This window comes from Amborella trichopoda, chromosome 8, assembly GCF_054954075.1.
Source record: "Amborella trichopoda isolate Santa Cruz 75 chromosome 8, AtrichopodaSantaCruz75HAP2 v2.0, whole genome shotgun sequence".
Lineage (NCBI taxonomy): Eukaryota > Viridiplantae > Streptophyta > Magnoliopsida > Amborellales > Amborellaceae > Amborella > Amborella trichopoda.
Genome location: NC_142343.1, coordinates 38,714,149 through 38,740,344, shown reverse-complemented (window position 1 = coordinate 38,740,344; position 26,196 = coordinate 38,714,149). Strand labels below are relative to the sequence as shown.

General features: G+C 34.5%; 2 protein-coding genes across 4 annotated transcripts; one reads left to right on the top strand and one right to left on the bottom strand.

Moving 5' to 3' along the window:
* The first annotated feature begins 2,026 nt into the window (after positions 1-2,026).
* Positions 2,027-8,546, top strand: LOC18433440 (actin-depolymerizing factor 6). Its single transcript, XM_006843530.4, has 3 exons — positions 2,027-2,202; positions 2,406-2,671; positions 8,196-8,546. The coding sequence occupies exons 1-3, from the start codon at positions 2,200-2,202 to the stop codon at positions 8,344-8,346; spliced, it is 420 nt and encodes a 139-aa protein (XP_006843593.1). The 5' UTR covers positions 2,027-2,199; the 3' UTR covers positions 8,347-8,546.
* Positions 8,547-18,394: 9,848 nt separating this feature from the next.
* On the bottom strand, positions 18,395-20,377 carry LOC18433439 (2-oxoglutarate (2OG) and Fe(II)-dependent oxygenase superfamily protein). Of its 3 annotated transcripts, none has more exons than XM_020666643.2 (2): positions 19,129-20,377; positions 18,395-18,868 (listed from the first exon to the last, which is right to left on the bottom strand). In XM_020666643.2, the coding sequence occupies exons 1-2, from the start codon at positions 19,977-19,979 to the stop codon at positions 18,835-18,837; spliced, it is 885 nt and encodes a 294-aa protein (XP_020522302.2). In that variant the 5' UTR covers positions 19,980-20,377; the 3' UTR covers positions 18,395-18,834. The 3 variants fall into 3 exon arrangements, with proteins under 3 accessions (XP_020522302.2, XP_088729735.1, XP_020522301.2); XM_088873609.1 differs by having other exon boundaries at positions 19,133-20,377; XM_020666642.2 differs by having other exon boundaries at positions 19,194-20,377.
* Between the last annotated feature and the right edge of the window lie 5,819 nt (positions 20,378-26,196).

Below are 26,196 nucleotides of genomic sequence, written 5' to 3'. Positions count from 1 at the left end.
TATATTAATTAAAGAGAGGATATCAATTATGATAGAATTGGTCTGGGACAGAAGGATTCGAACCTCCAAGTAACGAGACCAAAGCCTGTTGCTTTACCACTTGGCCATGTCCCATTTCTATTTCTATTTAACGGTAATAAACACTAATATCAATATTGGTTCTTTGTCAATTCTAACCCATATATCTATGGAATAGGTTGTTGCTCAGATTCAACACTTGTAGAATAAAAATGAATTCATTGATGCTTATGTATTCATTCAATTACAATTAAGATATTCTATGAAACTGAGATTTTGATTCCTTAGAATTCTAATTTAGAACTAGAATTGAATTCAACAATTGAAGGATCTTTGATTTGATTCGGGTTCAAAGAAGGATTTTTTAGACTACCTTCTTTACCTTTTTTTTTTTTTCCCTTGTATCAAAAAATCAATAAAAATGAAATTATCTCCAAGAAAAAAATGTTTGTTATGCCTAATATCTTCAATTTGATATGTATGTGTCTTCATTCTGCCCTTCATTTGGGTGGTTTTTTCTTCGCGAAACTGCCCGAGGCCTGTATTGTTTTCAATCCAACCGTAGATGTTATGCCGGTCATACATTTGTTCTTTTTTTCTCTTAGCCTTTGTTTGGCAAGCTGCTGCAACTTTCAATGAGATCTTTGATATTGCTTTAGAAACATATATTTCTAATTTACTCGATAAAAGATTTTGACAATTGAGAAGATAAGATAAGTGTTGCATGAACCTTTGATTCAAATATTGAACATTTAGTAGGTTAAGTGAATTCTTCATGAGATTGGAGTAGATTAACAAACTCATAGTTGTGTGTAGGTATGTGAAACCTAACAATTTATAGATACAAGAACATCAAGGACTGTTTAGGAAAACGACACCTTATTCTAGAACGCTCATTTCAAATAATTTTTCAGCTTCTTCTAATACCTTTCACCTCTCTCAGTTTTTTTCAAATGTTATTATCACTTCAATTGGATAATTATATTTTATCCTTCACTTGGCTATTTTTTTTAGTTTTCTTTTGAGATTACAAACTTTTTTTTTCTTCGTATTTCATTTTAATATCTCAATAGACATTGTAAAATTTTATTTAATAATAAATAAAAAATCCAAATAGTGCAAATTCTCTCAACTAAAAAATGCCACATACTCAAAAAATCATGAAGTTGACTTATTTTGAGTAAGTTCATGAAAAACTAGTGTTCCTTTGGTGGCTCGCTAAAGATGTCTATGAAAATGGCAGTTCCCAATATTGGATTGAGCTCAAATTTGGAACTAAAGATTTGTAAGAGAATTCCTATATTCTATTAATCAATATTCAAATTGCTCAACCACAATTACTCAAGCCACATAATATTTTTCTTTACTTCCGATTTACACAATAAATTAAATTTATATATTTAATGAATAAAATATAATTAGGTCAAATGGCATACGACACAAATAAATATATTATCAAACTTTAATAAAAGAAAATCATTTTATTACATTTTCAAAATGGTGTTCAAAATTTGAAAGCGTCCAGAGATCTATAATTGACTAGTATATTGGCTGTAAATCACAATTTGGCAAAAAATATGTCAAAATTAGATAAAAACAAAATAAGATAGAAAATAGAGAGACTTTAGAAGGGAAAGAGATAGATATGGCAAGAGACCTTTGAGACAAAAAGAGAGAGAGAGAGAGAATAGGGAGAGAAGAGACATTTGAGACAGAGAGAGAGAATAGGGAGGGAAAAGAGGAAGGGGCAAGAGATATTTAAGGAGAGAATGCGAGATATTTATGGAGAGAGTGACAAGTGATAGGGAAGAAAGAAATGAGAGAGGAAAGAAATTACGGTTTATATTTAATTTAAAAAAATAGATAGTTAGAGAGAATTAAAGAGGTGGGAAAGAGAAATACATGGCTTTGCAACTCATGCACAACGTGTAGAACTGTTAGCGTAGTTCGGACGAGTAATGTGGGCTTTGGTCAATCTCAAGCTTCAAACCCCACACATAGCGCTCCTTCCGTAAAACCGTTGCCTCTTACTTTCTCTCTCTCTTGTCAGTTTTTCTCTCTCTGAAACGTCCAAATTCTATCATCTCTCTATCTCTTCTTTCTCTCTCCTAAGGGAAAATATTAAAATTTTACAGCAAAACTTCTCTTAATTTACCTTTTCCTACCTCATTGAAGGCAACAATGGTGAGTTCTCATATGACCAATTTCTCTCTTCTTTCCTTTCTATTTCTTCATTTGATTAAATGGATCTAGAGAGAGAAACAAGCCATAGAACACCTCAAAGCATCAAAATATGAACATAAAAACAACATAGATCCATTGAAATCATATTCACCAATGATGGGAGATCTTGATCATGTATGGTTTCTAATTTTGTTTATTCGTAGGCGAATTCGGCGTCGGGAATGGCGGTACATGACAATTGCAAGCTAAGGTTTTTGGAACTGAAGACGAAGAGGAGCCACAGGTTCATAGTATTCAAGATCGATGAGAAGATACAACAAGTGATGGTGGAGAAGCTCGGCCAGCCCAACGATACATACGATGACTTCGCTGCCTCGCTCCCACCGGACGAATGTCGCTACGCAGTCTTCGATTTCGACTTTGTCACAGATGAGAATTGCCAAAAGAGCAAGATCTTCTTCATTGCCTGGTATGCAAATGTTTGAGCTCTCATATTAACAAAATAGAAGTAAAATTTTAGAAAGGAAAAAGTTTATAAAGGTTACAAACTTAAATTGTAGAGTTAATATGCACCTCAATAATCCATTGGAAGAGGACGTTTTGACGTTGGAAAACTTCGAATCTATCATCTCGATGTCGAAATATACGAAAACATATGGAAAAAAAAAGGAAGAAAAAGATTCAAAACTAGTGCATCTTATAACATGTTATCTGGACTGTCAATTTTCAATATTTTTATATGTTTATAAATCTACTTGATTCAAACTATTTTGGAGTTCAAAAGTTTATAATTAGTGGTATGAAAATAATTATTTAATCCAATTTTTTGCACCAAAATTGCAATCTTATGATAAAATTTGAAAGTGTGTCTTACTTTATATCCTCTCTCAAGCATATATTAGAGGTGGATATCTTCCTCCCTCATGCATAATATGGAAGAAATGTTGGCGCTCTCTGGGAAGGATATTTTGTATCATTTTGAAGGATGGTCCACCACCGTCCACTGTTTGTTGAGCTTTCGACAATGGATTCACATATCTTATAATTTTTCTCCTCTTTTCACACTTAATTAGATCCCTCTCTGAATGATCTTTTGGCATTACAAAAAGGAAAAAATTTATATAAAGGTGAGTCCCTAAACAATTAAATTAAATCATACTTTAAAAATTCACTAAAAGAGGTGGTTTCGATGCCTAGAAAACCTCAAATAGAATGAGAAAAAATAGATTTCGATCTTGGAAATAATGCATCTTGTAATGCATTTTCTCGACCGTCAATTTTCAAGTTTATCAAGTGTTCAAAGATCTGCTCGATCCACACTATTTTTGCAGCTTTAAATTTTATAATTAGAGATGAACATAAATTTTTAGGCTATCACAAAGATTTTCAATACTAAAATAACATATTTCAACACTATTTCAAGGTGGCCTTATTTTGATTATTTAGGGCCTTAGCTTTATGCAAACTACACCCTTAAAAAAATATTATCTTCCTTTTTCTCTCTATAAATAATCTTTTGGCATGACAAAACCCCCTCTCAATCGATTAAATAAGACATGCTCTTGTATTAAGTTGAAACAAGGGGATAAGAGTACATGCATAATTGGTCATAATTGGATAACTACATCCTAGATTTTAAGAAAGTGCCACTCAAAAGAGTAAACAAAGAAACTTTCTTAAAAATTGTATGTGGATTTAAAGGAAGACAATATTCTACTTATTTTAGTTGGACGACATAGATTTGATATATCTTTAAGACATTAAAAAGTAGTACATCTTTTAAGATAGTGATAAATCTATATCATATAAATAAAATGAGCAGTACATATTATTGCAACCTTATTTATATAAATATAAGGCTACAATCTCAGCTAAAAACTATAGATGGAAAAAGTTTATATAAGGTGTCCACCTTATATAGTAAAAGTAAGTCATAGCTCACCTTATACAGTAAAAGTAAGTCATAGCTCAAAAAATCTCTCTAGAAAAGTCGTTTCAATACTAGAATCAATTGATCATCGATACCTCACGATATATGACATAGAAAGAAAAGATTTCAAGTCTTTAAAATAGTACATCTGGTAACACATTATCTGGACCATCCATTTTAAAGATTTTTAAGTGTTTATAAATCTACTTCATGTAAAGGTCTAAAATCTTGTCCTTGGGTGGATAAAACCAAAAACCTTCAAAATCCAACCTTTTCTTTGGTAGGTAATTGCAAATGACCTTTAGTCCGGTCATGGTAGCAATGGGCCAGATGGCCCACCACGGCCCTAAAAAACTAGGGCCTCGGCTACAAAATGTGGCCCGATGGCTAGGCCTGGGCTAGGCCAAGACAGGATCGGTTTGGTCCTTATTTTTTCATCTTGTTTATATTGTTTTTCTTTAACTTTTATTCAGCGTGGCTTGGCTCGGTCCTGGGCCAACACTTAAGGGAATAGGGCTAGGCTAGGGCTAGGGCTGAGCTCATTGACAGGTACCTCTTATTTTCTATCACCATGCATCTTGCTCATTGATTGGTGATGCCGCTCACGACTAAACACTTTAAGTCATGGATCATAATGTAATTTACCATCCTTGAGTCTCTTGATCATAGTTCCATAGCCAGACCAAATAAGTGGTTGACCGATCCAACTGTTGACTGGGGCCTTGGCCAATGTGGCCCAAGAAAAATATTTAACCACTTTTTGGCTGGTCGGACAAGCCGGTTTTAACCGGTTCGACTACTTAAACAAAATTGACAATGTTTATTGAATGTATTTTTCTTTCACTTTTTTTTCTAAAATTCTGTATAGACAACTCCACTAGTGGTTGGACAGGTTTGGTTCAGACTAAACCCCTCAACGAGCCAATGGTTGGTCTAATCCTGAGAACAATGCTCTTTATATTTAGTCAAGCTTCAAATACTCGGCTTAGGCTTGAGACCAAGGCCCTATCCGAGCTGAGTAACTCAGGCAAGTCCACTTGAACTCACCCGAGTAGTGTTTGGGCCAAAAAAACTGTTTAAAAATGAGTAAAATAAATTTTAAAAAAGTTAAAAAATATAATAAAAATAGTAAAAAAATAAACTAAACTATAAACAATTTTGAAAGTTCAAATAAGATTATATATATATGTGTGTGTGTATGTGCGTGCATGCGTGCGTGCGTGCGTACGTGCGTGAGTTCGCGCGTACGTGCGTATGTGTGTGTGTGTGTGTGGAAGAGACTACAAAACGCCTATATGCAAAAATGAACAGTATTTTTGCCCAGACTGTCACAAACATAACATGTCCGTGGTGGTCTGTCACCAATACAGAATGCCCATGACAGGGGTAAAACACTGTAGCAATTCGCCTATAGGCGTTTTTAAGACTTTTCATATATATATATATATATATATATATATGGAAAAAGCTGAGAATAGCCCACTAGCTCATATGAACATATGAGCCCAACGGCCCAGATTGAATGTGGGTCAATCTGACGATCACGGATATCTGATAGTGTTTGAAATTATTATTTTTTCTACAAATCCAAATCACTTGATATTTTAGGTGTGTGTTTATAAAGAAAATAGATGAATCTTTGAAAAATATCAAAAAAATATTTTACATAAAATAAATTAACCAAAATACCCCTAAAAAGTTTTGGGGGGTATTTTGGTCTTTTATTTTGTACAATTTTTTTTTATATACTTTTATTAGGTGCGCCTTGATGAGAAGAACACACACCTAAAATTTCAAGTAATTTGGATTTGTAGAAGCTGAAATTAGCCCGCTAGCTCCTATGAGCCCCATGGCCCAGATTGAATGTGGGCCGATCTGACAATCACGGATTTCCTGTAGTGCTTGAATTTTATTTTATTTTTTTATAAATCAAAATCAATTGAAATTTTAGGAGTGTTTTCACTAAATATATTTGAATGTTCTAAAAATATCAAAAAAATATTTTACATGAAATAAATTGATCAAAATACCCCCGAAAAGTTTTCGGGGTATTTTGGTCTTTTTGTTTTTTACGAATAATTTTTTTTGTATTAGGTACGCCTTGATGAGAAGAACACACGTCTAAAATTTCAAGTGATTTAGATTTGTAGAAAAAAAAATAAAAATCAAATACGATGAGATCGTGACCGTTAAATCGGCCTAGATTGGTCAGGGTCATATATTCATATGACCTAGTAGGCTAATCCTAGTTTTTTCATATATATATATATATATATATATATATATATATATATATATATATATATATATATATATATATATGAGTAATGATCCAATGCAACGGTTGTATCATAGTATAATACAATGACAGTTTTAGAAAACCATATTTGTGGTATTTGTATGACCTCAAATTTTTCACACACACTCTCTTCATCTCAAAATGAGTCCCCTCCAAAAACAAATTTAGACCATTCATTTTGTGAATTTCAAGATCTTAGCCTTTATAAACTGAAAATCATTTTTTCCTTTTTTAACATTGTTAATCTAATGATAATAAAGCCATCCAAAAAAATTGGAAATGAAAAAAATCCTTCTAAGGCCTAGATCTAAGCATCTTACCAAAATGTTGTGGTTTCAATGTTAACTGGGCTAAAAAATACTTTTTAGGTTGTGGTTTCAATTTCTTCTCTTTTTGTGATTGTTCATTAGAATGAAAAGAGTGTATATTTCAAATTTTGGATCAAACGAATGAAAATAAGATGGTTTTTTAAGGTTGTTGCATCATTTACTATACAACGGTGGCATGAAATCACTGCCATATATATATATATATATATATATATATGGGAAAAGTCTATATAGAGCCTGAGGCTCTAAACAATCAAATTTGAGCCTACCTCAAAAAGTTCACTAGAAGAGGTTGTTTTGATGCCCAAATATCTTCAAATTGATCATCTTGACACCAAGATGCATGGACATGAGAAAAAAGTAGATTTCAAGTTTTGGAAATAGCGTATTTTGTAACGCATTTTGAGACCGTCAATTTTCAAGATTTTCAAGTTTTCATAGATCTGTCGATCTACACTATTTTTTAATCTTTGAACTTTATAAATAAATATGAAAATATATTTTAGGGCTATCACAAAGATTTCCAAATAATGAAACCACATTTCTCGACATTATTTGAAGGTAGGCTCTAATTTGATTGTTTAGAGCCTAGGCTCTATACAAACCGCACTATATATATATATATATATATAACACAATAGTTTTCATGCCGAATTATACATTCTATTGTTTCAAAGAAATTTTATTATATAATAAATAAGATTATAAAATTAATTAAATTTAATTAACCACATATAAACCTCATAAATGAAAATGATGGTCGAACTACAACTTAACTTATTGATTATTTTTGGAGAACATCTTCTTTTTCAGCGAAGTTTGACTCATTTACAAAACCTCATTTATTGTTGAACATGAGACCGCCAACTCCTTTTGGATATCCACCAAAGATTAGTGGTAAGTTTTTCAATAATAATAAGTAAAATACTACCTTGAATGGTGCAATGTGTCATTTTTGTGGTGGCACTATGTTGTGCTACCCACCGAACTTGTATAAAATTTATTTTAAAAAGTTAAAATGAATGTAATAGTTATTTAAACCTGATATATTGTTTTATTATGGAATTGAAATGGTTATGTGTGTTGCATGGCCTAAGAGTTGAAAAAATTAAGTCCTTTATAGTGGTTTTGCTAAACTAAATTGTAGTTTTGACTTTTATTAATTTTATAGCAGTGCAATGTGTCATTTATATAGTGGTACTATGCTGTGCTATCAGCTTAATTTGTGCGAATTTTATTTTTAAAAATAAATAAAATATTAATTTTATTCAAAATTAACTCGACCGACACTCAACTCGACAAAAGAGCGGAGTCCGATTAACTCGTCTTGAGACTGAGGCGACCCCATTCTTTTGCATGTATCTCTCTCTCTCTCTCTCTATTGAATAGTATAGTTTGAGTAAGGTTGTTTGTATGAGAATGATGGAATGTGCAGGTCTCCAGATACTTCAAGGGTGAGGAGCAAGATGTTATATGCGAGCTCCAAGGATAGATTTAAGAGAGAGCTCGATGGCATTCAACTCGAATTGCAAGCCACCGATCCTAGTGAGCTGAGCATGGATATTATCAAAGGCCGTGCACTTTAGTGGACCACCATTTCCTTCTCTCATACGCGTTCTTGGCCCTTGGATCTTTTACAACATTGAGATTTCACGATTTTGAGCATTGGATGAACACCTAACAATGCCCTTCCTTGTTTCTTCCTTTTGTTGTTGTATTTTGTGTCATTAATTCCTTTTGACAATCTCATCCGCATTTTTGTACAATGAAAAATGGTTCTCCTCAAGGATCACATTGGAATTGGATTGTAAACTCAAGAAATGAGCAAAACATACCCACTAAAGAAGAAGTTTTTTATTTCAAAATAATTAATGAAATGCATAATTTCATGCTAATAGAATCTTAATTAATGATATGGACAATTTCATGCTGATAGAATCTTTCTTTTTCTTTATATGACATCAAGGAAATTTTAGTTTAAAAGTTTGTCCTATTCAATTGAGTTCAAAGAACTCCTTTTTATTTTTCTTTTTTCTTTTATTTTTTTTTTCAAGCTTAAGTTATACACTTGGGTTTTTTTTTTTTCAAGCATGAAGAGACAATGTTATATACAATGTGCTCTTTTTAGCAAGTTGCAGGTTTCCATTTCCTAGTTGGCCCTTCAGTAGAGGGGAATACATGCTCTTATCCATTTTTGAAATGGTTAGTGATTTTTGAAGGTGTCAATGAGAATGAAATCCACAACATACAATTGAGATATGGGAATGCTACTACCACGACCCCATCCCTTTTTCCAAAATTCTGAAAACATTTAGTCAATTAGGTAGGGTTGAAGAACTTCGGTTAAATTATTTTTCTTGTAACCAGATTTGTCCCTTGAAATGTTCTATTTAATTATGAGTTCTTGCATTCATTCCTTAGTCTACTTTTCAACAAATTTTCTTTGTGATTGATCATCTACGTTGTTGATTTCATCGACATATTGACAGTTTTGCTTAAACATTTATATCTATAAAGACTAAACTTTTCACACGATTGTTTTGAGATCACACTTCATTTGAGAATCGTCATTTCTTCTTGCATATTGCTTTGCTTTGTCATTCAAAACGAGGCAGAACCTCCCAACCATTTTCCATCCCCTAAAAAAAACACTGCAGAGAGAGAGAAACATTGTCTGATTTAGGAGGTTCTTTAACAATGAAAATGTATGTAACAAAACTATTTATTTTTGGTATAATGAAGTCACAATCATGATTGACTATTAAATGTAAAATTAGATGGCTAAAAGTGTATCATTGACTAAGCACAAAGTCAAAAAAAAAAAAATTTAAAGTGTATGGCACACTTTATGCCGTAAAATTTCACATCTGATGCCCAAGAATGAATGTGACCGCTTTGTACCAAAAATTAGTGGTCTTATAATATGCAATCCCTTAACTAATTAGTGGCGCATGACAAAGAGGTATATAGTGTTTTTCTTTTCCTCGCATTTTACTTTGAGGATCACATATCTCGACATTGACTATAAAATAGTTTGTTAGGATTTTTTATGGAAAAAGTTTATACAAGGTGTTAACATTATTATATTGTACAAGTATGGTGCACCCAAAAAATCAACTGAGAAGGTTTTTTCCATACCCTCAAATCGATCATCTCGACCTCGAGCTTCATAGATATGAAAAAAAAAAAAAAAGAAGATGATCTTTAGCCCTAAAAATAATTCATTTTCTAACACATTATATGGTCCATCCATTTTCAAGTGTTCATAGATCTGCTTGATCGCCACTATTTCTGGAACTTTAAATATCATAATTGGGGGTAGCAATAAATTTTCATATCATCGAAAACTTTGCAGGGCCGAAATTGTATTTCGGCATAGTTTTGAGATGCACCTTCCTTCAATAGTATAAGGTTGACACCTTATCCAAACCTCACCTTTTTTTGATATACCAACAATTGTATAAGATGTCAACCTTATACTATTGAAGTAAGGTACCTCAAACCTATGCTGAAGATGCAGTTTTGGTGCCAAAAAGCCTTGCGATGATATGAAAATCAATTGTTACTCCCAATTATGAAATTTAAAGTTCTAGAAATGATGACGTCAAGCGGATCTATAAACACTTGAAATCTATAAAATAGACAATCGAGGCAATGTGTAAGAAGATGAACTCGTTTTAGGACTAGAATTCCCATTTTTTTCATGTTTATGAGTCTCAAGATCGAGATGATCGATTTTGAAGCTTTCCAACATAGGAACAACCTTCTCTAGTGGGTTTTTTATCAAAGATCGCCACCTTATATAAACTTTTTCCACTGTTTTCATGATCCAATATTTTCTAACGGATGGTACATGGTTTACTTACCTTCACCACATAAAGAAAGAAAGGCAATTGCTGGAAACACTATAAGATATTTGACCTAAATTTTGAACTTTTTTGGTTGCAAATGGGTTGGGTCGACCCCACCTGACCTCCTAGGGTCTAGACATGAATTGGGTACACACATTTTTCGGTCGAGTCTAGGTTGGTCAAGCTAGACCTAAGTTTAAATCCGGTCGGGTCTGAGTTTTGTTGGTCATTGACCCATCATGAGGTTCATTGTACTAGATCGACCGGACCCAATTTGGAGCCCTACTTGCCCATTCCCATATGTTTGAGAAAGGCGTGCTGGCAATACCACGTTTATTTGTAATGCCAATCAAATTGCAACTCCCTTAGAAAAGTTGGAATAAATCTATAGGGTGAGGCTTGTAAAAGGTTGATGCCTTAAACAATCAAAAGTAAAACACTCTAAAATGACGAGAAAATATAGGGTTTATATACTAGAAAATCCTTATGATGGTCTTCAAATATATTTTCATATCTAATTATGAAGCTTCCAAAATAATGTAGATTGGTTAGATCTATGAATACTTTAAACTATAGGAAATGAACAGTTCAGATAAAACTTACAAGATGCACTATTTTCAAGACTTGAAATCTTTCACATTTATGCATATCGTGGTGGAAACGATCAACTAGACGGTTTTTTTGGCATTAGAATAACCTTTTCTAGTGAATATTTTAGGTATAACTTATTTCTATAGTATAAGGTGGACACCTTATGTAAACTTTTTCTTTAATAAAATGTTCTTTGACTTATTACAATTCACAAAACTCTATCTACTTATAATTAGAGAGCATATAGTATATACTATGCTCCCTCGGGACCATATTATACATCTATTCCCTCGGGCAAATCACCAACTCGGGAAATTTTGTTTGATTTAAATTTTTGGGATCGATCGTAACTTATGATTATTTTCAAATTAAAAATTTTAGATTTTGAATTTATAAAGATCTAGATCATTCCCTCCAAAAATTGGACAGTTCTCGTGCAATCTTAGCACGATATATTTTTAGACACAAAGAGTGAGAGTTGAATTTTTTTTTTTTTTTCTTTTAAGGCGTTTGTCGTATTCTAGATATCACACCCCCAAAATTTGAGATAAAAAAGATATCAGTAGATTAAGTTTTCCCGGAGGGATAGATAGTGGTAGAAAATCTTTTGACCATAATTATATTATTTCGTCTTTTTCCTTTGTAATTTCTCTATTGTGTGTATTATTATTATTCCTTATTCTCTAATAATTTATGTCTCTTTCTTCTGGCGTTTGTAGAGTGACAAAGGAAGAGGACTACTCCAATGAGGACAGGTGGAGCCTGCAAAGATGAGCCAAGATGGACCATTAAAAACTTATCCACCCCAAAATGAATCAAATTGTATCAAAACGTATGCTTTAGGTTGTTCATTATGTGTCTTATTTAATTCATATTTTACTAAGTAGTCTTTTCTTTGTTAAATTCATATTAATAATATAAAGAAAATCTATTAAACCACCCTTAATATACGATTTTGTAAGATTTCACTCTTTTCTTTTCTCCTAACGGTAGAAACCTCTCAAAAGATTATGGCATAATGGATCAATAATGGGTTAAAAAATTAGGGAGGTAATTTCCAAATTTACCCTTCCATCACGCAACACCAAATAGGAGGGATTGGTATTTTTTAACATAGTTTTCCGATAAGATAGTGGTGTTCAAAACACTAACATCTCAAAAACACTTAGCACCATTTAGGTATTTGAAAATCTATTACGTGACAATAGATTAGAAGAAAATATGACATTTTCACTGTTGGGTTATACTTAATCGTAAAGAAATAGAAAGAGATTAGACATTTTCTTCAAAAATCAGCAAATGGAGTTGATAAATGAAAAATCTATTACGAGCGTGACGGGTAATTTTGGAAAATCTTTCGGGTACGTTTTTGCCTACCCCATCCCTGATTAAAAAAAATCTTCTAAACCCTCTCTTTTCATAATAACTAGGTGATTCTACGCCCTCTCTCTTCATAATAACTAGGTGATCCCTCCTTTTTTAAGCTCTTCCCTTTATCTCAAGGCATCAGCTGTCATATAAAAACAAAAATAATAAAAATAAAAATCAATAATCAATGATAAATTACACAATACAATCATAATAAAAAAATTTACACAACATAATGTGATCCCTCAAGCTCGTCCCCTCATATGAATGCATCAGTGTCATATAAAAACAAAAATAATAAAAATAAAAATTAGTAATCAATGATAAATTACATAACACAATCATAATAAAAAATTTCACACAACATAATCCTCATAAGAGATTACTATAATCTTAATTGAAATAACATACCTCTTTAGTCTCCTCCAATACATCAAAATTTAATACATCAATTATCAAACCTTCTAGTTTACTAATCAAACTTCTTCCCATTTTTTAACTCGTACCCTACAGATTTTGAATTTAGTATCATAAATTTATTATTTATTTGAAACTATATAGAGAGGCATTTGAAAGACTTCTATAATAAATAAATAAAAATAAATCTTATCATAATAAAATCATGTTATTCCAATCATATTGTTCCAATGACTTATCAGGTTGAAACCAATGTCATGTTAAAAAACATGTGATTGTATATAAGTGCCAAAGGCACTTAAAATAAGTAGGAAATAGTGTCATGACTATAAAATGGTACAAGTTATTATTAGAAAAAAATTTTGGAATGGTGATAATGTTATTATTAGAAATCTTTTTAGATTCAGTATTTTAGTGGAATTTTATGACAAAAAAGAAGGAGATGATAATTCTGCACTTTAGTGGAATTTTGTGAAAAAAATGAAAGAAATGATAGTTTATAAGCACGTGCAGGTGAAATATTGGTAATGCATTTCCTATATTTCTTCCAGAATAGCTAAACAATAACAATGTATTTTTCAAGTTGCATCTAAATACTACTCAAACAGTAACAATCTATTTACAGGTAATATATTACGCCAGTAATATATTTCATAGACAATATATTTTCAGGTATCCAAACGGCCCCTAAGACATAATGGTATTTTGGAAATGGTAATTCTAAATTTTGATGAGATCGATATCTTATATATTTTAGATATCGGCATTCAAAATATCGATGTTTTAGATATCGGTATTCAAAAATATCGATATTTTAGATATTGGTATTAAAAAATATTGATATCTAGATTTCTAGACAATAGTATTTGCCACTTTTGGTTTGGAAAAAGTTTATACAAGGTTGAGGCCCTAAACAATCAAATTAAGGTGTACTTCAAAACTTCATTATAAGAAGTTGTTTCGCTGCTGAAAAATCCTCAAATCCGATCATCTCAACCTTGAGATACATAGACATAAAAAAAAAGGATTTCAAGTCTTAGAAGTAGTGCATCTTGTAATCTATTATCTAGACTGTCAATTTTCAAGTGTTCATTGATCTGCTTGATCTACTCTATTTTTTGAGCATTAATTTTATAACTAGATATGAAAATAAATATCTAGGCCTTCAGAAAGATTTTCGATATTGAAATGATATTTTTCGACATTATTTAAATGTGCTCCTTACTTTGATTATTTTGTCAGCCTTATACAAACCACATCCTTTTGGTTTTGATGGAGAGACAAAATTGAAAATTGCTCATCCGTTAATATATAGGGAAAGGTTTCTATGCGTCCCCTACAGCATAGAAGTTCTATCATTCCCCTACCATCCAACTGTCCAATTTTGATCAAGAGAGTCACTCACCGTTTGATCTTAGCTTCGATGTCTCAAAGTATTTTTTTTTTTTTTAGTTTTTTTTATACAAATTGTATGAATATGAAATTTGGTATGTGCCATCTTCTCATTGGGGCGCACCTATAAAAATATTAAAAATAATTTTTTGATAAAATAATATGACCAAAATACCCTTTGAATCTTTCAAGGATATTTTGGTTATTTTATTTTATTGAAAATATTTTTTTTATATTTTTCGCTATTGCGAGTTTAATATAGGAATGGACGTCCAAAATTTGGTATCAAAATAGTTTATAAAAAAAATTAAAAATAAAATAGTGTAGAGACGTGATATTGTGATTGGAACAATCTTAGCCCTCCGTTCAAAATGAACGGTTGGATAAAGGGAGGATAGAACTTCTATTATGTAAGGGAAGCATAAAGGGCTTGCCCTAATGTATTACCCCTTAGAATTTTACTTGATGTCGGCCTTTATGGGCATTTTAAAAGTCAGGTAAAAAGAAGGGATGAAATGGAAAATGATCAATTTTATGGCCTGCTCTAATAAACATTCTCAATTTAAATTTAAATATATTACCATATAAGAAATAAAACTTTTGGTGGTGGGACACGTTGCATTAAAAAATGAAGCTATACGTTCAACTTATGACAAGGCTGGCAACGGGCCGAGCCAACCATGGCCAAGCCCTATTTCTCTTAAGGTTGACCCAGGCACGGCTTTACCCTGACTGAGCTAAAGAGGTCCTAACCCAAGCCCGGCCCTGACCCTTGATGGCCCAACCCTCAGGCTACAATTTGTGGCCCCCGCTCTAGCGTTTTAGGGCTAGGCCGGGTTTCCCAGCCCATTGCGACCCCTAAGCCTTATGTCGTCGAGGTATTCTTTGCCTGTATTCTATAACCAAACTGAAGACATTAGCTACTTGAAATATCCAAACTTTGCCATAGTTAAAGGCGTGCTCGACAATGTCCATACGAGTGTCCCCCCGTGTCTAAGAGTATCGCTATATAGGGAAACCTGTCGACAAACAAAACATGAGAATTTCGGATTGCCTGGGTAATATAGCTCCATTTATAATTTTAAAAGGTTAGCCCAATAAAATAGAAAAGTTGGATTATATAATATGAGACCATGCAGTTTTGGTACAAGAAAATCACAATCATCTATAGATATTATATGTGAAATTTGATAACTTGGGAGTGTCATACAGTTCAAGTAATTTTATTTTGAATTTTACACTCAACCAGTTGTATATCATCAGCCGTTTGATTTCATTTTTAATGATCAATAGTGATTGTGACCGTCTTGTACTAAAAGTAAACGGTCTTATCATATACTTTGCCATTTGTGGCAACTCAAGCTCATTATGTTCAGGACTATCGCATAAGTGCAGGAAAAATAGATAAGAGACACTCAAATATGAGTATGTGTACTCTACTCCATTAGGAGCACATGCTATACCCCGATTCCCTCCGGTGGATGACCCACTTGGGAGGATTTTTTCTGATACAGAAGTTTTAGGAATCATCTAAGAATCAGTATAAGACTATTTTTAAGAGAGAAAATGTGAATTTTTAATTTTCTAGCACTTAGAATTCACCCTCAAAAAATTAGTCAGTTTTTGTTCAATCTTGAGACATCATTTCTTCACGTGTATAGAGAGTGTGATTTGGAAGAAAAAAAGTTATCGAGGTTAACCAATGGGTTAAAGAGCTTACTCCCCAAAAATTTAGGGTCCTACAATAACCCCTAGATTGGGTTTTTACCCGAAGGAGTTAATAAACAACATGGGTTTTTACCCGAAGGAGTTAATAAACAACATGCTGCCCCTGGAGCATGAAATCTTGTGGCTTCAATTATAAGGGGAGAAAGCATGCTGTTTTCTTTTTAAAAAGGAAACAGTCCCATTTCTTTACCATTAAGTCCTTGTATTAAGGACTCCAAGCCACATCTTTTCCTAGAGAGCTCACTCAAGTTGAAATTTAAAAATTCAATCCCCTCAATGTAAGTTATATAAGTTAAAGTAATAGTTTGTGCACATAAAGTAAGCTCTAAAGTTGTAAATTTAACCACTCTGGAGTAGTTAGATAGGTTGTTGTACAAAGACATCTCAAAATTAGCATTGATTATGTCTACAAATACGAATTTTTTTAATATCAACGAGTGATAATAAGGTAAGCCGGCCCCAAATTTTATTTGAAGGTTTAAAAAAGTTTTTTAAAACTAGTGATTACCGATCCGAAATAATCAATCCAAAGAGGGAATCAATCAGGATCGAACCAATTCTGGATGGTATAGTTCCCAACCCGGTTTCTCCCTAGAACTCCTCCTTTCATATTTTTCTCTCTTTTTTTTTAAAAAAGAAAATCTTACTACTATTTTTTTAAGTCTCCCTAAATCCTCATCCCATAAACATCTACTTTAATTTTTTTTTTACATTATTTATTTTTAATATTTTTAAATGACCAATCCAGACCAATTCGAATCATCGATCCAGCACGATCCGTCACAGATTTGTGGGTTGAGCGATCCACCCATCGTTCGAAGTGTTGACGCTAGTTTAAAATGACATTTTCTTTTCTATTTCAAGGGCTTTTACGTAAATTTGTAAATAGAGAGTCCCATGTCAAACAAAATTTACACCGGTGTTGAGTTTGGTGATAGTCAAAAATCTCTCTATCTTTTGAAAATAATTAGGGTATTATGATAATTAGGTAAAAGAAGAATAGTTTTTCACTGTAGATCTTTTTATAAAGGGATCAAACAAGCCACAATTCATAGGATGAAGCCACAATTCATAGGATGAGATCATCAGTACAGGTCTCCAAAAGAGAGACATCACCTCTTATAAAGAGGAAGGCGATATTGCCGAAGGTTTTGGTTTTGGTTTTGGTTTTAAGTTTGTCGAATTTCCACTTGTTGAGAGACGTTTCCTGGTAGTTCTTAAGGTACTTTTTTTTAGTGTATTGGCATATTCTGCATCTAGCAACTATATAAATTCTCAGTGAGAACCAAGTATCGTACCTAGGATTCTCAATTCCGCATAAACACTAAAAACCTATGAGATTACTTTTCTCAATACCCTTAAAAGTGCCGGAAAGGGAAAGGCCACTCTCGCTCTCTGCATTAAAAGAGAGCGAGAGTGAGCCATACACACAAGGTGAAAGCAAGCTGCTAACCATGAGCGAGGGAATCTAAGACTGGGGAAGATTGAGACAAGGGTGGCAATAGGTCGGGTGACCCAGCCCAACCCACGCAGTTTGGCCAAAAAAATTGGGGCCTAGGCCACCAAATGTGACTCAAGGGACAGGCCAAGGCTAGGCCACAATGGGCCGAGGGTAGGACAAGGCCAGGATTAGACCAAGTCTTGCTCCACCCAGCCATCTTTTTTATTTTCTTATTCTTCTTTTATTTTAAATTTTGTTTCGCCCAGCCCGGCCTTGATAAGGCTAGGGCTGGCTAGACCAGAGCTAGGTCAAGCTTGGGTTGGCCCTATCGGAACTAGGGCCATAATATGGGCCTGACCGAGGCCCGGCCCGTTGCCACCCCTAACTGAAGAGAGAGTGTCCAAGACAAAATTGAAAAATGACAACGATCCGATTAGATCCGGATCTGGATCTGAATACACATATGAGATTTGGGTTGGATCTGGCTTCAAATTGGATCTTGATCCAAATCTGAATAGTATTGATCAGTTCCAGATTACTCTATATATATACTATTTAAAAAATGATATATATAAAATAAAACTTTACTATTTAAAAAAAATTGAGTTGTATCTGGATCTGGATCCGCGAATCCAGATCGAATCCACACCTAAATCCGATTTGAACTTTAATTCAGACCCGATTTTTTGGTCCCAATCTGATTTTCCGATCCAAATTTTGAATTCATATCGGAATCCAAATAGGATCTGAAATCAGTTTCAAATCCGGATCAAATCAATTGTCACGCCTTTACCTGGACACCTTAAGCAAGAGTGACAGAGAAGTTGAGAGTGAAAAAGAATGGAGTACGGAAGGTAAAATGCTTGGGAAGTTGAAATGAATGAATTCCAAGTCCCTACACCACGCGCAATCATCGTCGATAACGACAACACCAAAACGAAGAGATTTTTGGCACCAAACACGTGCGCACGCAATAACAATTCCCGACATTCGGACTTTTTAGAGAGAGAAAATTGTGTTTTATGAACGAAGGAAAAGCAAAGATCAAGAGAGAGAAAGTCGATATCTTTGGAGCGGGTCTTTGGCCGGAAACCTTTGGTGATAAACCCTCCAAGCGTAGTCCCTCATCAGAAAATCAGAGAAGCTCCTCCTCTCTGTTTCCTCCTTTTCCTTTTTAAAGAGCGGCTGCACTGTGCTCTCCAAAGAGGGAGAAACCAACACCGTCGTCACATTCGCTATCTCTTCCTCCGCCTCCGCCGCGGCTTTTGCCACTACAGCTCTGCCCCTCACCACGTTTTCCCACCTCCCGTCGCTCCAAACCTATTATTCCTCAATTAGAGAGAGAACTAATGATATTTGAATATGGTGTGTTAGAGATGGAGTGAGAAGCATTCAGAATAATGGCACGTTTAGCTCGCCTGATATTGTTTGTGAAAAAATATTTTCACATGAATAAATTCTAAATTCTCTAGTGTGGTTAAGTTATTGTATCTTTTCACATAAGTTTTATAAAAATATTCTCTTCCTTGATCACAGAAATTTTTTCATATGAACATATTTTCTGAAAAACAATTTCATACGAACCAAATGTGTCTGATATTTGAATATTAGTGTGGGAGAGAGAGAGAGAACGAGAGTGAGTTGCCTTTGCGATGTCTCCGATTGTAACCAGAATCGAACCCACTTCCGGCTGGACTTTCACCCAACCTTTGGAACCCAGGTCCAGGAAATAGGGTTGGGGATGCAACTGGTGCTGCAACCCCACCACATAAGGGTACACCCTCCCCACAGAAACAGGCCTCTCAACCCCCTTTTGCTCTGAAACCCACATCAATCCACAACAAGGACCTGGCGTTGATGATGAAGAAGAGAGAGAACGAGAAGAACATTCGGATCCGAGAGCCTTCGCAAGCGAGGCGGCGATTTGCAGACCCACTGATTCCATTGCCTGAAAATACTCATGCACCTCCATCCTACAAGCGATCGAAGAATCAAAACAGAAGGACCTGTGGTCATGGTCATCAAATCCAAGAGGCCAACAGAATCCTCCTTCTTCTTCTTCATATTCATCTTCACCTTTTGGTGCTACTTCCTTGCTGTGAAAGAGAGCTTTACCTTCGATCTCAGCTTGTTGGGCGAGAGTGATGTCGATGTTGTGGTGGGTTAGCTGGAAGAAGGGAGTGGTGCTGGGGTCCAAGAGCTCAGCCACTTGGTGGAGGGGAATGGATAGAAGTTGGGGGTGAGAAATGGGAAGAGGTGGTGGTTTAGAAAGAGAGAGGGAAAAGAGGGGGAGAGATCGATTGAGAAACTCGGAGAGAGGATCAGAAGAGGAGGAGGAGGAGGCCAAGTGGTGGTTTGATGGGGTGGGTGGTGGAGCTTGGGTGGCGCCGTACTGGCTGGGGAGAAGCAGTTGAGGCTTAGTGGAAGCCATGGGCGAAGATGTTAGAGAGAGAGGGAGAGAGAGAGAGAGAGGAGGGGTGTAATAAACTATAGGGTAGTGTGCTTATGGTTTTAAATTCAGGACAATTGATGTGGTTTTCTCTACGGACCAAATGGTACAGTTTCGTCCCGCGTCCAAAACAATTTGTGCGGAAGTTTGTTGAGGGGGAAATGGGAAATTCCATGACAAAATCAAACTAGAAATATAGGAACCTAAGAATCTGGGAGTCTGGATTTTGAAATCTTTATTGGTAACACGTGTGATATTGGTTCTGGTCGACCTCAAATAGTTGTGATTGAGCTCTGATTCAAGTTATTAAAGTTTAAACTTGAGAATTTGATAATTAACATGATGTTCATTAGCCCAATTCTTTGACAAATAAATGGGCATAAAAAGATGGATAATTACCTCAATTAGATCTTAGAACCCTTGCTATTTAGCTGATTCATGAATCAACCAATATAGGCAACGAAACAAACAAAAGGATTGACAAAATTTCATAGTAAACCAAAATGATCACCCATGCTGAACCAAACTGATAATCCGGAAGCATAAAAAATGGATAAATAATTGATCAAATAACCAAACAAATATGGTGTAACACTTCCAAAAAAACAAACAAATTTGGTGACCAATTAACCATTAATAAATGATACCAAGGGCCAAATGGATGGGATGTCTCATTAAAATTGATTCATAATATCTTTATACAGGTGTTTGAATTCCTTGAAATCTGCAACCAAAACAAACAAAATTGGACATTGACAATGGAATACCATTTCAACGGGAGCCGGTCATCTAGGGTCCCCTAGGGATAGGGGTGGCAACGGTTCGGGTCTGAGTCAGGTCCAGTTGGACCAAGACCCGACCTTTCAGGTTTTAAATTTGGACCTATACCTAGACTTGAGGTCAGGTTTACCCCATCGGCTTCTGAATCTGCTCGAGTCCCCATGCCTATGAGTTTCTTTTCTTTTCCTTTTTTTGCCTTTTCTTTTTACCATCATATACCCATATTGTTGGCAACGTTTACAATATTGCACAACATTTATGAATACCCACATTCCTTATTGTTTTACGTAATAACTGGAAATTCCTTAAGAAACAAATGTATTGGCAACATTTATAAATACCCATATATACTCATATTTTCGGGTCGGTTCCAGGTCCGGCTGGATCTGGACCAGAATAGTATTTGGGTCCATGTTTTGGACTTGGACTCAACCTTTTGAGTCCAATTTGGATCTACGCCCGGACCTGAGGTCAGGTCTATTGATTGGGTCTGAGATCTAGTCAGGTCCCATTGCCACCCTACCTAGAGAGCGCATTTTATTGTTTTTAGTAAACCAAGGAAACGCGGTCTTGGAAAGGGGATTCCACTTATCTTCCTTAGCGTCAAACAAAGAAAACATGATTACCATATAAAGGCTTTTCAGAAATGGATTTTCCCAGTTACCAAACAATGTCAGGAGGAGGATTTTCTTGACCTCAAAGCTCTCCCATCATCTGTATTCATCTATAAAATAATTCTTCTACAATAAAAAACTGATTTGTAGAGCAAACAAAATGTTTAAAATGAATTAATTTTCTACAGGATTCAAGAGCACAAAATCTTTTTCTCCTCCACCTCCTCCTTTTTTATTTTTATTTATTTTTTATTATTTTTTCTTTCCAAATTGATCACAGGGTGGATAGAGAGCGATTTGGAAAATCTCAGGTCACAGAGAATCCCCTGGTAACTTGATTTGACTGTGGGACCAAACATGCAATCTGGTCATGAAGCAGTAGAGCATAAGTCCCCATTTATTTATGGATTTGGGCTCCACGGTGATCCTGAGTGGCATGCACGGGTACCCGGGATGCGGGGTTTGGTCTCGCACCGGAAGTAGTGAAGTAGGTGTAAAACGCTTTCTATTGGTTTTGAAGGAATATGCCATAGAATTTAAAGGAAAAAGTTTATAAGGGTGAGGCCCTAAACTATCAAAAGGTGCACCTCAAAATTTCAGTGGAAGATATTGTTTTGATGTTGAAAAATTCTAAATTTCATCATCTCGACCTCAAGATGTATGAACATGATAAAAACTAGATTTCAAGTCTTGGAAACAGTGCATCTTGTAATGCATTATACATACAGTCAATTTTTAAGTGTTCATAGATTCGCTTGATTTACATTATTTTTTAATCTTTAAATTTACAATTAGAGATAAGAATAAATTTTCAGGACGTCAAAAAGATTTTTGATATTGAAATAATATATTTTAATCTTATTCAAGATTATGTTTTACTTTGATTGTTTAGGGTCTCAGCCTTATATAGACCACACCCTTTAAATTTTATTAAAACTGAAAAGTAAGGGAATTGCTCCTTGAAGTTGGGGTGGCAAGGTTCCGGAAAGCTGCACAAATATTGCAGGTAAGGGACAACACCAGTGCATAAACAGTGAAACCTTAGTGATTCTTGTCTATTGTTATTTATTATTGAGGACCCATACTCTTTTTCTACTTGAGCCATGCTATACACCTACTCCATTGGACAGATGACATGTTTGAGAGGAATATTTTTTTTAATATGAAATTTTAGGAGACACCTAAGTTATTTAATTTTTTTAAAGAGAAAGTCTGAATTTTAAGTTTTCTAACACAAAGATCTAGCCCTCAAAAAATTGGGGGGTCTTTGTTCACATTACTTTTTTCAACTGCATAAAGAGTGCAATTTGAAAATTAATTTTGTTGAGATTAGCCCATTGGATCAAGAAGTCATATCCCCAACATTTAGGTTCAATTACTCTTAGATTGGGTTTTACCTGAGGGTGTAAATAAACAGTACCCCTATACAAGCATGAAATCTTTTGGCTTTATTAGTAGTATGCTCAGATTTATATAAAAGGAAAAGTTTATATAGGGCCGAGGCTCTAAACAATAAACTTAGAGCCTACCTCAAAAATTTTACTAGACAAGGTTGTTTTGATGCCCAAATATCCTCAAAATGATCATCTCGATATCAAGATGCATGGACATGAGAAAAAACTGGATTTCAAATTTTTAAAATAGTGTATTTTGTAACGTTTTTTTCGGACCGTCAATTTTTAAGATTTTCAAGTTTCCATAAAGTTGTTGATCTACACTATTTTTGAAGCTTTAAACTTTATAAATAAAGATAAAAATAAATTTTTAAGGCTAGCACAAAGATTTCCGATATTAAAACCGCATTTGTCGACACTATTTGAAGGTAGACTCTAATTTAATTGTTTAGAGCCTAGGCTCTATACAAACAGCACCCTTATATAAATGAGGAATGTATACTGATGCATACTATTGGTAAATTTTGAGGAATGATGCATATTATTGGTAAATTTTGAGGGATGCATACTGATGCATATTATCGGTAAATTTTGGTATGACCTTTACACCTCTATTTTGAATAACATGCTCATGGGAGAAAATTTTGTACACTTACTCCCTCAGGCCACCTAGGAGGATCTTTTGAGTCCATTTCAAAAAGGAAAAAGTTTATATAAGTGTCAACCTTATACTGTACGAGTATGGTAAACCTAAAAAACCCCACTATAAAATATTGTTTCTTATTCTGAAAAACCCTCAAATCAGTCATTTCAACCTTAAAATTCGTAGATATGAAAAACCAAGGAGATTTCTAGTTCTCAAAATAGTTCATCTTCTGACACATTATATGGACCGTTCATTTTCAATATTTTTATTTGTTTATAAATCAGCTTGACCGTCACCATTTCTAGAACTTTAGATTTCATAATTGGGTGCAACAATAGATTTTTATATCATCATAAGGCGTTAGTTTTGAGGTACACCTTATTTAAATAGTATAAAGTTAACACCTTACACAAACCTCACCCTTTAAGAAAATCATCACCACCACTATCAAAGTTAGTTTCCAACTATTTGGGTTGGGTGGTCCATTTAAAAAAGGGTACGGTTCGTATAGAACTGACGATCTAAACAATCAAAGTAAAATTCACCTTCAAATAGTATCGAAAAATGTAGTTTTAATATTGGAAATCTTTGTGAGAGCCTTAAAATTTTTCATATTTAATTATAAAATTTAAAGCTTCAAAAATAGTTAGATCAAGCAAATCTTTGAAAATCTTGAAAATTGACGGTCAAAAAATGCATCGCGAGATGCACTATTTCAAAAAGTTGATATCCTTTTTTTTTTCTCACGTCCATGCATCTTGATGTCGAGATGATCAATTCGAGGATATTTGGACATCAAAACAACCTCTTCTAGTGAAATTTTTGAGGTGGGTTTATAACATTTTTCTTTTAAGAAAATAATGTTATTTTTAAACTAAAATTAGATTTTTGAGTTCCTGACACTTCTCACCCTCCAAAATTAAGGGCTCCTTTTTATTTCGGCCATTTCTTTTGTTTTAGTAAATACCATATTTCCTCCATACCAAATATCATGGTCCTTAAGGCCGCGGTGCCCATATGAAATACCAGGGGTAGCCATAATATTAGGGGCCCCAGAAAGATTATATGGGCCCATGGTGTGCTCCGGAAGGTCAAGGACCATACATCATAGAGGCAAGAAAAATAAGAGGAATTTGTTCTCATCCAAAGGCAACACCCCTCATAAACTCGTCCCGAGTGCGAAAATATGGCGTAATGGGTCTTGACCCCTTATTCCATCCCAATTAACATTAGAATATTCATTGAGAAAACTTTACATATGGTACTATCCACATATAGATCATATGTGAACCCTTTTCCTATCCATCTAATTTGAATGTTACAACAAATTTATACAAATCTGATTCTGTAGAAAAATTTAAACATAAAAGAGTGTTTATTTATGACATTTTGCTTAAGACTAACCCAATTATCCATTCAAAAATTAGACAGCTAAAAACAAAATCCACATTTGTATTCTATGTAAGTGGTGCAAAGTTAAAGTTCTACCTTATATTAAGTTTCATTTCATCCTGCGTACCTCCTCAAAATATACCATACCTCCACAAAAATATATCTTAACAAAGGCCCAAATTACCCTAGTTTCTCTCTCTCTCTTCTCGGGATATTTTTGTTTCCCTAGAGCGCATTTCAGTAAATTTCGGATTCCTTAAGATGGTATGCTGAAATAAGGAATCAGCAGTCATCAGAGTCACCCAAAAAAAAATGAGCGTTGCTCTGAATCTTCTTACAACTTTAGATTGGTAGTTCTTCTGACTCTGGCACATTACAACATCATCGAATTCAAATAGGAAATAGGTAAAAAACGTTACTGAGAACAAAGCATAATTGAAATCGATGCATAATTGAAATCAATGACAAACTTTGGATTTTCCTTGGTGTCTCGAAGTCGTGAACCCGGTGGCCATAAATAGATCTACCAATTCAGAGGAAAAGGAAATGGTTCCTCGAATAAGCAAACTAAGTTACCAAACAAGAACAGAAAAAGAAAAGCCACTGCAACTGTTGCCATCACTGCTTAAACACAGAACCGGTCACCCGCTGAACCAAGCTAGCTCAGCCGATTCCAGTCCGGCTTATGGTTCTCCAGGCCTTTTTATTTTAAAACAAGAAAAGTAAGAACAGAAACTGAAAAACCATTGGGAACAAGGGGAGTCTTTGGGGCCTTAGACCCAAACCACCCACCACCAGTTCCGAGGCAGCTCGGGGGGTTCCGAGCCGCTCGAACATTGATTGCCACAAATCTGACCTAAAGAAACAAAAAGTGAAACACCACACATTATTAAAGTTGTCTCAGAGGAACACCACAAACACCACAATGCACTGGTGATCAAAGGAAGTTAACAGCAGCATTAAAATGAATATTGCATATTCTGAAGGCCACAAGGAATAGAATCCAAAATCCGAATAGTTTTATGCAGGAAGAGAAGTAAAATATGTACAAAGAAAACCTCAAATCATCATCATCATCAAGCCTTATCCCAATTATTTGGGTTCAGCTCCTGTTCTGCCATTTAGCTCTATCAAGAGCCGTATCCTTAGTCGAACAATATTTAAAATCACATACAAACTAATTACCTCTCATTACAGGAAAGTAGTCATCAATAAATAGATGGTCACATTTATGAGGAAAAGACGAACAACACAAGAAGCAAAAACAGGCGTCCTTGCTTCTCTATAGACAAATACTCAAGCTTTTGGGAGTGAAGACGTGCAACTACGTAGTACCATAAATATGTTTTATCCATGCTTCACCCTCTTCATCA

Bases quoted from the DNA above. Each gene is read 5' to 3' on its own strand.
- LOC18433440 (XM_006843530.4), top strand. The intron at 2,672-8,195 runs GTATGCAAATGT...TGGAATGTGCAG, and splicing joins AAGATCTTCTTCATTGCCTG to GTCTCCAGATACTTCAAGGG.
- LOC18433439 (XM_020666642.2), bottom strand. From the start codon at position 19,979: ATGGCTTCCACTAAGCCTCAACTGCTTCTCCCCAGCCAGTACGGCGCC. The intron at 18,869-19,193 runs GCAACTCACTCT...GAGGAATAATAG, and splicing joins CAATCGGAGACATCGCAAAG to GTTTGGAGCGACGGGAGGTG.